Source organism: Rosa rugosa, chromosome 6 (assembly GCF_958449725.1).
Source record: "Rosa rugosa chromosome 6, drRosRugo1.1, whole genome shotgun sequence".
Classification (NCBI taxonomy): domain Eukaryota; kingdom Viridiplantae; phylum Streptophyta; class Magnoliopsida; order Rosales; family Rosaceae; genus Rosa; species Rosa rugosa.
In genome coordinates, this window is record NC_084825.1 from 41,809,842 (window position 1) to 41,821,427 (window position 11,586).

An 11,586-nucleotide genomic window follows, 5' to 3' on the forward strand; every position below is an offset into this window, starting at 1 on the left:
CTTTTAGTGAACGTACTCCATGATTTTAAACCAGTAACCTGACCCGATTTGAAGCTCTCGTGTTGCTCAAACCCCCTCAAGAAGTGCTCGACGACCCCTGGAGTGGTTATATATCTTTTTTTTTTTGGTCAAGATTATATAAGTTGCAGTCTAGAAAAGTTTGGTCCAATGTTTTTAAAGGGATTGGTTTTGCAGAATTCCCAAACCTGCGAAATCACAAGCGATAAGACTTGCAAAGAACCAAAGATGTTTTAGGAAAAAAAAATCAAAAAGAAGCATGAAATGGAAATGAGTATTTCTTCGATTCTTCAAAACATACTCCACTGCGTAATACATATATACAAGTGCATCAGAAAGCCATTCCGTTTTGCTTCTCTGCCATCTCAAGGAGACCAGACTAAACCCCCAAGTGTTACTCCTAGTCCTCTTGTTGGATAAGAACTTAAGAGCCATACTCCACTGGCTGGGGAACTTATTATATCACTGGTCAATTGTGGCATTTATAACATTCTTAGTGAACCATGCAGCAGAGAGCAACTCATACCCCCCGAGGCTCGACAAACACAGATGTCGTCCTTGCAGGCACAGTAAAGCATCCCGAGCCTATGTCATAAGTAGATCTCTTCACTATTTCATCATTTGACTCAACCTGCACCAGGTTCATAATAAGGAGCCATGAGAAAAGAAAACAATGTCTATATCTGAAGCGACTTCAAGAGATATGACCACAGCATCAAACATACTGAATAAACCAAAAAAAAAAAAAAAAGAGTTCACTCATCACCATTTTTTTTCTCCTGAAAATCCACAATGCTCTCTTTGATGGCTCAAATTTAGGCAAATTTCCTCTACCATTAAGAGTTTACTCCACAATTACCTGTACAGGATGCAATTGAAGGGTCCTAGCACGAATAGAAGAACTTGTAAATGACACCTCAGTTGGGCGTGCATTGACGATAACCACAATGTAGGAGTAGCTGTGCGCCAAAATGTTTACAAATGCATTATTCCTTCCATTATTGGCATCATCAGAATTAAGGACTAAAATGTAAGTATACCGACATTGGATCCATTTGAGATAACCCTGGTAGTCCTTCATGACCATCTTCAATGCCCATTACTATGACACCAGGGACTGATGCAGGCCCAGTATTGTGGAAACGTACGCGTTCCTAGAATTTAAATATCTGGGAGTAAATTTGGTTTCTCTTGTCGTTTGTAACCAATTGCAAGTACTTTATGACAGTTGAAGCCTTAATATAAATAAAAGGTAGAAATGGTGCAAGACTGAAGAGGAAATTACAAAGAAACAAATAATGATTATGGGTGAAAAGACAGCATGTTCAATTTTATCCAATATTATCTATGTGTTGAGACAGGGATCCAACGGAAGTTTATAGCTCACTAGGCAACAGGAGGAGGCAATAAGTAAGAGAGGAATTCAAAGCGCATATTTTGAACTCAAACAAAAGCCATAATACATGACCAAGTTAAAATCACTACTGTCAAGCCGGAGATGGATGTAGTGCTGACTTGACTCATTACCAGATTCGAAGCAGCACACTTTATGGTGGGTCCTGAATCCTGATTTACTCTAATTTCGGTACCGACCTAAGTTTTAACCCAACATACAAAGTCATTCAGAGCATAATATTTTCTACCAGGAGTTGGCCATATTGGACATATGCTATAGGGAGAAATAAGGGTGTGTAGGAAGCCCCTCACCTGAATAGCATTTGCTGTCCTCAGACGGAAAAGTGGTGAAGAGTACCTAATACGTAACAAATCTGAAAAATTCTCCACAGCAGCATGGATGTGACTCTTCTGAGGCTTAAAGGATGGCTCTGCTAATCTTGGTTTCATTCTGGAAAAAGAATCAGCCAGATATTATCAATTGTCATATCATTCTGAAGAGTCTGTGAAGCACCACTAGGAAGGGTTTATACATCACATTTCAACCTGACTAAGATATATACATAAGTTCTTACAGTGGCCAGCTCTTTTCATTTTTCTCTTTTGGAGGAAGGCCAACACCCCAATTGTTGGAATTATAAGTGAAGTCAATCCTAGAAATCAAAACAACCAGATATTAAAATGGAGAAAGACGTCTTACATCTAGCAATTAATCCTCCATCACCATGATGATGTAGGAGTAAGATATCTATTAATGACCGCAAAAGATCAGTTCCACCTTGTCACTCAAAATTAGTATTGTCATGGAGAAGATCACATACTCAATTACTCATTCTGCCAGTTAAATTATGATTGTCAAAAATCTGACTTAGAAATTATGATATTATCTGAGAATGAGACTAATAGGAAGACCTGTTGAACCAATCACCAGAATTGTATGAGTCGCGATCAAGTGATTTGGACCGGAGCATCTCATCGCCGGAGTGGAAAAATGGAATTCCCTGTAATTAGGAAATCATTAAATACTGATTGGTTACATAATATACCAAAAATGAATCATGAAAAAATAACAGCCCACGAGATACGAACTTCATGTGCAGTTATTGAGGCCTGACATATTTAGTCGCTTTTGCACTATCCTCCAATAGACCTCTCTAGGAATAGAAGGTACAAAAAGAAATTAAAGGAAATATGCAGCTCTCTCCTGATTAGATTTAGAGAAGACTTGTTCCATTTTGAAAATGCAAAGAGATGCTATTGGCCTGCTCAAAGAAGAGCAGCACGAATGAGATAGGGCATTCATTTCATTGTTACCCATAAGAGGACTGTTCCCCCAACATGACCTGACTACAGACTACCTAATTACGCTGTTAAGAAATTCTCTTATAACCAATCATAAGGATATAGGACAAACTCCCCTCCCTTTCTTGTCATAAGTCACTTTGTAACTGCACTACATACCTTCATAATCTATGATGAATGTAGTTGTATAAAACAAACACTCTTAGAGATGAATAAAATAGTACATGAACAGTTTTTATCATATAATAGCATTTGATACCTGTGATAGTGCTATTATGCTTGACGCCAAGAGATTTATCCTGCATCTCTCTTCTACAGAAATTTCAAATGGAGTCTACAAGTAATGGATAGAGTTAGATCAGAAGTTAAAAACCTGAAGTCAGAGAAGACACTGTAGAAGTATGTTGAGCATACCTTCAGACTCACAATGTCAAAAAGAGTTTCGTTGTCATGAGCTGAAGCATAATTAACCTGAAAAGCAACAGAAGTGGTAAAATGCATGGTCTTTTTATGTCGATATCATTATTCTAACTCTGAAACATTAGTGTCTACAGCAGTAACAACAATGTCAACCAATAAATCAACATATGACTTAAAGAATCCTAACTATAACAAATAAAGAAACAAATATAGTGTCCAGATTTGGGTTTGTTAAGAGGTCGCGCATTTAGCCATGACCCCTTTAGAGCTTCATGATCTCCCAACCCCACTAGAAGTTGGCTTTCCGATTTACCTTAATTATTGCAGAGTTGCAATCATCTTTCAAGTAAGGTAGTCTTGCACTTTCTGTATATTTAAATTTCTAAATATGGGACTATTGATTTAATAAAAGTACTTCTGAGATCCATATTCTCCAAGAATTCCTTAATTCTAACCTGATCCTCAATGTTTTCATTTCTCACCGGCTAGCATCAAATAACACACTAACTTCCTAAGCCACTCAACCACTGGCACTCAAAGATATTGAACTTCCTAAACTCAACCATTCCACTTGTTTCCAGAGGGTATTAAAATGTGGCTCAACAAATATCATCCTCAAAAAGAAATAAAAGTTCATAGAACTGGTGATCATAAACAAAAAGTCACAAGAACCAAACTTACGAAGTCTAATTGAGATCCTTACAGTTTCAGTAGGGTCCAAAGCATATGCTACACTTGTCCCACCATATGTCAATACTTCTGATCCTTTTACCTGAAGAAATCATCATATAAACATGTCAACTTATACCTATTACCCAAAACTCGTTCTAGTAAATGTCAACATAATTGAGTTGTAATTTCAACTAGGCATTGATATGAGGAGATAGCTATAAAAAGGGTGTTACCCATTAGTTACTATCGCATAATCAATGCTTAAAAGGGCACCACACTACATTAATATATACCGACTGAAAAATATTGATAAAGATATTGTTAAATATTAATGTTTCAGTAAATATTACAGTTGAAGCCTGGATCAAACCATAGATACAGATGCAAAGTGCAAGTTTAGATAATAAAAACCAGACCAGAGTTATCCTATAGAATCAAGGTATACCTCTTTCCCTTCATAATTGGTTAGCACAAAGTCCCTCAAGTTTGCAGCCATACCAACCTGAATTGTTGTACTCCAATCAGATATATTTGCAGAAAAGAAGAAGCCAAAAGAAGAAGAGAAATAGGATGTAGAGTTATCAGTTACACAATATCTAATTCGTGGCTGACAAAAGAAACATTTAAAAGTGATGCAAATAATGACACGAAGAAGAAAAGTCAAATTCACAACCACAGAGAACAAAATTTCTTAAGAATTTTAGTCCTAGTGCAGCCAAGAAGAACTCATATGAATAATGGAGGGAAGAGCGTTTCAAACTCAGTTTTATTGGCATCAAAAAGATGTTTTCATAACTGGAATGAATAATGGAAGGGAAGAGCAGGAGTCCAGTGTCTGACTACAAGTTTTCAATACTAAATACATATGCCCTAAAGGTAAGCATTATATATACAAGAAATGCATCAAGAGTATAAACCTGAATGTGATCCTTTGATTCAGCAAGCATACGTTCTGCAACAACTTCTGGGCCATGATCGTAACCATTAGGCTATAAAAGAAAGAATAGAACCTTTGTCACAAGAACAAAAAGATTGAATAAATTTACTAATCAAAGATACTGTACATAAGAAAGAAACATTCCCCATAATGATGATCAAAACTCTAGTAATATACAGATTACAATGTCACTGATACAAAGATTTATAGTTTCACCATAGTAACAGCTGTAGGCAACAAAAAGGCGCTGGAAGACTTGCTAGCATTTAATTTCTTAGAGAAACAATCAACTAATATATACAGAATTCTTTTGAAAAAGTTATTACATACCTGTAATAGTAGACCAGTCACAAATCCTTGCTGAAGAGGATGGCCAAATGGAGAACCACCCAGTATTGCATCCCGTATTCGATCATTAAAACTGCATTAAATTTCCCAAAAACTTAATGCCTTGTACCATTAATTAAAAAAAAAAAAAAACTTTCATAAAGAGATTCCCTCAAAGATAGAAGTATAAAACCAATCATAACTATAGGCAGTAATAAACGATACAGAAGAAAAGGAAAGGTCAGTGCAGTTCCCTCACACGCATTTGACTAAGATAAGCTGCTGCAGCAAAAAGTCAAAGTTTAAGTGTGTGACATGTGTCTATTTCTGTGTCTATTGGATATTTGAAGAGGTGAGAAATTAATCGGAAGCAGGTGTATATGTATTCAAATAGTCGACAACTGAAACTAAAAACAGTCCTAGTCTATAGTCTATATATGATTCCTGCATAGAATCCTATTTCCAATTTTCTAAGACAGTAAGGTAAATAGATATTAAGACTCCATAAGATGGAAAAGAAAAGGAGTACCTCCCAATTCCAGTACCACAAATATTGAACTGCGATGCATTTACTCCACGCCCATTGTTGGCCACTTCACCAAAATCCCATCCTTCACCATATCTAGATAAAAGGGGAAAAAAGGAAACATTGAGCCAAAACCATACTAGAATTTAAGTATATCATAAGCAGAAAAAACAGCTCTACAAATAAAATCCACGCATCAATATTCAAAGATTTAGTAATAGTCTCTGAAACGCTTAGCATCTCCAAACTTACATATAGATACTTGAGCCATCAACTCCATCTCTATCCTTTGTTAGGCTGCAAAGTGCATCTTTTGCTTTCACCTATACACACATTAGTAATTTTAGGCAAATGACTATTGTGTACCCCCTCAGTAGACCATGCAAAATGGCTGAGATTACATACCATTGTTCTTTTCATTATATGACCCATAAGGTCAAACCGGAATCCATCAACCTAGCAAAATAATCATAAAATTGTTAGTAATGGAAACCCCCAGTTCAAACCTAAAAGCATATCTTCATTGATGTAGAAACATCAACGCTCATTAATCCAACATTGAATCTGTGAACTATAGAGATGAGAAAAATGTCCATTATTCTGATCAAGGGGGAGGGAGAGAAGAATGAATATTTTTGATCAAGGGGGAGGAAGGATTTGAACTTCGGACCTCTTCACACAAAGGGAAGAGAAGTATGAGGAGGCCACAGGCTAGTTAATAAAGTTTCCATTTCAAATGTGACTTCAAAAGACTATTTTGATGTATTGGAGACACCATTTTGAAGAGTACGTAATTACCTTAAAATCAACTGCCCAGTGCAAAAGATCATCAAGAATTAAACGCTCTACCATAAAATGCTCGCTAGCAGTGTTGTTTACACATGTACTATTCTCAATAAAACCATCAGTGTTTCTTCTCAAGTAGTAACCTGGAACAATCTGTAACCAAACTTTAAGTGACAAAATTCAAGAAGACATAAGACAGGAAGAATTCTATAATACACAAGCCACTCAGGATAACATCTAAGATCGGACTGCATATTCTATATATAGTGGGATCTTATAAACAATAATAACAAACCATGACCTTATCAAGAACTGAATTTTCATCAAATGGCCCACTTCCATGCAAATGATTGTAGACAACATCCAAGACAACACGAAGGCCAAAACGATTAAGTGCCTGCAACCAATATAACCTGTTTTTTAGTCATTTGTAAGTTGTAACCCAAGTAGACAGGAGACAGACAAGGGAGGGAAGGAGATTCTCATTTTATATAAGTATCATCTCACAAGACAAATGAAACACAAGATATTTGGCCCAAATTAGTGAAGTGATAATACAATACCAGACCTGAACCATCTTCCTAAACTCAATTGCCCGGCATGAACCATTTGCATTACTTGCATAGCTTCCTTTAGGGACCCCCCAAAGGACAGGGTTGTACCTTCAAACACAAACTAAAAAGAATGAAACAAAATAAAATTAAGCTAACACAAAGTATCTTATAAAGATAATGTAAAAACAAATCAGCAGGACCATACCCCCAGTTATACCCATCATCATTTTGGATCGCTGTAATTAGAGCTTGTTGCTCGGATGAATCTGAAGGAAACTTTTCAAGAATCTTGGAATCTGGCCATATGTCATACACACACATGAAGTAACCAAGCAGATAACAATTCAGCTGCTTTGAGCCCTAACATTTTATACTTAGAAATGTTTATATATACACACATGACCAGTACATGCTATTCTGTTTTACATCAACATCAAAGGATAAGTATCCTCTCCATTTGAAGTTGGCCCAGTTGCTAACTGCTATATGCTGTGGAAGCCCCTAAATTGGATCAACCCATACAAGTCCCACATGCTTGGAATGACCCATATCTCAACAGATCCTAACCATTTGGACTTCAAACAGCCAGATCCAACACACACACACAGAGATACATAATAATCTGTGCAGCATCCACAGATACATAATAACATACTGAGTAACATATTAGCATGTGTTACTGACTTACTGTATGATATCACCAAGTACTACATTAAACTCTAACAAAATAAATTTCTAAGAGTATTTGATGAATAATCATACTCATGTAATTGTATCAAGGCTCAAAGCATTTCTACAAACCTACAAAGAAAATAACTTTGGTTCTTTTTTTTCTTTTCAAGCGATAATAGGGATGAGTGAGAGAGAACAACGAAGGCTGGCAGTTAATTTTCTCTTACCTACACTCTTCCAGTTCCCCTTCTCATCATCAACACCTGCAAATTGGTAGGCTGGCAGTAGATGGACATGAGTGATACCAGCATTTGATAATTTCTTCAAATGAGATACGCCAGCCGAGTCCTTCAAAACATACATGCATACTGTTAATTTCTAATTTACTATACTCTCACTATGCAGAAGATAATCAGCAGCGATATATATGCTTTTTCAAGATATAGAAACAAAGGAAACTAAGCATTATAAGTTCTGGTATGAAAAGGTTACGCATTAGATTTACCACTCATGAAAAAAGTGTGGCTATATTTGAACTCCAATTTTTAACATTAGAATACTTCAGTGACATATATTTGGGGCTCTCTGTTAGTATGTTACCTGCAAAGTGAATGCCAGATATCCACCGCGAAATTCAGGAAGCACCGTCTGGTCATTGGCACTGTAATTGGAAATCAGTGTAGAACTCAGTGCAATACCAAAAAAACATAATCATATATAAGAAAAACAAGCACATATTACTTGTCAAAGTGTAACGCTAAAGTATATCACTTAAGCCCTCTTTAGCAAATCGGAAAAAAGTGGCATTTTACAGATCTCAGGACTTTATGTTGGAGCAAAAGCACGGGGCGGCAAGAGAGAGGGTGAGAAAGAGAGACAACAGCTTAAATTTTTGAAGTGATGGGCATAAACTTCATGCGAGACTTCTCCTTAACCCAAAAACTCTATTTAGTAGCTTCAAACTACGTGAAAAGCCTATAATGTGTAATCTATTATTCTGTATATTGCTTTATGGTTTTATGTTCAAACAAGAACAGTAGAGAAGTTCTCAAGAACACTCTAATCAACACTGAGATTAGTGATTACCTGAAATCTCTTATGTGCAACTCGTAAATACTTATGTCCGAAGAAGAATGTATATCAGGTTTCTCATCTACCAATTTATCCCATCCTTCTGGTTTTATATGATCAGAATCAAGATTGATGAACAATGTCCGCCTACCATCTGCTGAGAGCCTACTCCAAAAATAAAAAGTTAATCAAAGGGAAGTGTCAATATATACACATATATTATATCTAGATGGATTTCCATGACTAAAAATATACTAGCAGATGGTATTGCTGCATAACTTGGAATACGGAAACACCTTAGCTATTTTCCGTAACAGTTGGCTAAATGAGACAACCAGCATACCCTCTAGCATATGGATCATTTGCATAGCACTTTTCAATTTGTAAGGTGCTAGGGTGGTATACAGACACTTCATACACATAGTAGCATCCTTCCCAAGTTTTTGGTCCTCTAGTACTCCAAACGCCATTAACTTCCTCAAGCTGCACAATTTCTAAGGGATTTCCACCCGATGGCTCCTTATAGACCAATACAGATACTGCCTGCTTTGAAGACATGCGTGATTGCTTAGACAATTACGACTTAGAGAGCATGGTTAGTTGGTAATATACTAATATAAGATACCTGAGAAGTAGGTGCCCACAGGTAAAGGGACACAGCTTCTTTCGAATACACTGCACCAAGGGGACCATCATACGAGAACAATTCATCTAGGACGCCCGGTAACTGCAGACCAGTAGCATCGCTGCACATTCCATAAGCTGTACAACGCGAACACAGACAAACCACATATTCATTGACTTCTCAAAACACCTGACTGCTTAATCTAACTGCATTGATCATAATCTAAGAGCAACAAAAGCCTTACAACTGAAAGTAGCAACTGCCAACTGAGCTTTGAGAAGAGGTCTGACATCCAGATCAGGGGGGACCCTAAACGCTCTGTAGTCTTTGATATGAGGAAACTTTGTTTTCACCTAACAGCATTCATTTCGATGCATGGATCAGTTCTAAGCAGTGCTTCAAAACTTCTCAAGAGGTCACATCCAAGAAAAAAAAACTAAAAACTAAAGACAACGACAACAATCATCGGTAGGTCCAAAACAAAAAATAAAAAAGTTCACACTGCTCTCTACATTTTCCGGTAGCCCATGTCTATCCTCTTGAAGCTGAACTTTTACATCCTCACCTGTGAGTACAGAACTCACATTAACTTTTAAGTCTCAAATTCAACATAATCATAACTTGTAGGTTTAGAGTTACTAAGACTATACCCAAAACTCCATCACCCGTTAATGACAACGCCGCAGTTCCACTAGCGAATAAGTAGCACGAATCATTTCCAGCATCCACATTCCAGGCAATGATTGATTCACTAACCCAGAATGCCCTTGATTTCAACAAGCTTCCCTGCACCTGACCCACCATTGTTCAAAAATTCCAAGGTCACTCACAACTTGATCGGAGAAATGGGAGTCCTATCAAATTCTCCATCCATTTCAAAATTCAAATAGACCAAAGCTAATGTAAGCCACACAATTTCTCATCTCAAGCATGCATTCACCAGAATTCAGTCTTTATCAATAATCGTAACAAAGTTCGATTCTTTAACCCAAAACCAGGACCAAATCGAATTCCTTCATCTTATGTATCTACAAATTTACCATCACAACTGATTTCACTATTAACATTAGAAGTAAATTTGATTTGATTCTTCAAATTGTGGATTAGATTTTGAGAGAGAAATCAGAAACCTGGGGTTGTGAGGTTGAAGAGGAGTCTTGCTCGGCAGTCATGGGCAATGAGGACGAGCATTGAAGTAGCGGTGTTCTGGAAAACTTGGCGGAATTTGGCGGGAAGGAGAAAATGGGTTTGGCTTGGGAGGTGAAACGACGGCGTATGGAGGATGAAGAATAGGCGCGGCGGTGAGGAAGGGAATGACTGTTGACCGTTGGAGGAGGAGGAAGAAGCGGAGAACAAGTACATAAAGGCATCGGAATGGCCTCTCTGCTTTTCAGATCCTTTCTGTTCCACCTCAGTTACTAATGAGTAGCTATCAGATTTTTCTCTTCTCGGATTTTTCGGAGGGCTGATCTCTTCATACGTGTTCCAATAACGATGCAACAAATGGTCCATTTGTTTTGAACTCAATTTTTATATATTTCTTATTTATTTTTCGAGTTGAACGACGGTGTTCCCACTCCCCACTTCTTCTTTAATGCAAAGGGAGTGGGAAGACCGTGATGATGTCGGAGGCTCTAGGGAGTGGTGTTAGAATGGTTGATATATCTGATATCTCTCAAAATATAATGCAAAAGCCTCGCAGCAGTCCCGGATTGCTTCCTAGTGAATGCAGCAATTGAGTCCAACGGTGACAAAAACTTATATCTTTTCATGGATCCGGTCAACCAGACGTGACCAATATTTTTTAACATTGTCATAAATAAACGTTAATGGCATCCCACGTTCATAGTAATGTTGAAATAGATTCCTTAGGAATCTCAAAAAATCATGCATATCAGACGTATCGTACTGATCAGGTGGAAGAGCAGTATGGGCAGGAGTAGGGCTTGGGGTAGAAGCACGGCTTACTACAAGAGAAGCAGCAAGGAAGCTTGCATTGCATAAGAAGGAGTAGCATGAGCACGAGTGGTTGGGGAAAGAGAAGCAGGGCTTGCATGGGGAGCTTGATCACTAGTGATTAGGGCAAGAGAAGCATGATCACGTCACCATCTTCTTATTCTTGGGGAAACTACACCTACCCCCTTGACCAAACTCCAAAACACAAGAAACTCCACTACATTTGTTTTTAGACACTTAAGAACATTTTGTCTTTTCTTCTTATTTGTTATTTACCTTTTCTTCAGTAAAAATTAAAATTGACGGAGCGTAGTGGGCCCATACT

The 11,586-nt window shown here is 37.5% G+C and overlaps 1 protein-coding gene across 7 annotated transcripts; it reads right to left on the minus strand.

Annotated features, from left to right (window-relative positions):
* Positions 1-278: 278 nt before the first annotated feature.
* On the minus strand, positions 279-10,769 carry LOC133715057 (pullulanase 1, chloroplastic). Of its 7 annotated transcripts, none has more exons than XR_009848928.1 (28): positions 10,436-10,767; positions 9,956-10,097; positions 9,818-9,870; positions 9,550-9,658; positions 9,306-9,442; positions 9,024-9,223; positions 8,696-8,845; positions 8,210-8,270; positions 7,837-7,957; positions 7,143-7,233; positions 6,952-7,045; positions 6,685-6,780; positions 6,396-6,536; positions 6,003-6,053; positions 5,850-5,920; positions 5,601-5,693; positions 5,075-5,165; positions 4,725-4,796; positions 4,253-4,309; positions 3,839-3,907; positions 3,130-3,186; positions 2,975-3,049; positions 2,326-2,414; positions 1,989-2,066; positions 1,726-1,864; positions 1,063-1,172; positions 785-977; positions 279-649 (listed from the first exon to the last, which is right to left on the minus strand). XR_009848928.1 is itself a non-coding variant. In XM_062141367.1 (28 exons), exons 1-28 carry the CDS (start codon positions 10,673-10,675, stop codon positions 539-541), a joined length of 2,898 nt encoding a protein of 965 aa, XP_061997351.1. In that variant the 5' UTR covers positions 10,676-10,766; the 3' UTR covers positions 279-538. The 7 variants fall into 7 exon arrangements, 5 of the variants coding, with proteins under 5 accessions (XP_061997351.1, XP_061997353.1, XP_061997352.1 ...); XM_062141367.1 differs by having other exon boundaries at positions 878-977; positions 10,436-10,766; XR_009848929.1 differs by lacking the exon at positions 1,063-1,172 and having other exon boundaries at positions 878-977; positions 10,436-10,768.
* Positions 10,770-11,586: the final 817 nt, after the last annotated feature.

What these genes read in the sequence shown, in the direction of transcription:
- LOC133715057 (XM_062141367.1), bottom strand. Translation starts at nt 10,675, where the DNA reads ATGCCTTTATGTACTTGTTCTCCGCTTCTTCCTCCTCCTCCAACGGTC. An exon ending in CCAATTATGAAGGGAAAGAG is followed by an intron (nt 3,908 to 4,252) that starts GTATACCTTGAT and finishes TGATTTCTTCAG; the next exon opens with GTAAAAGGATCAGAAGTATT. An exon ending in TCTGGTGATTGGTTCAACAG is followed by an intron (nt 2,067 to 2,325) that starts GTCTTCCTATTA and finishes TTTGATTTCTAG; the next exon opens with GATTGACTTCACTTATAATT.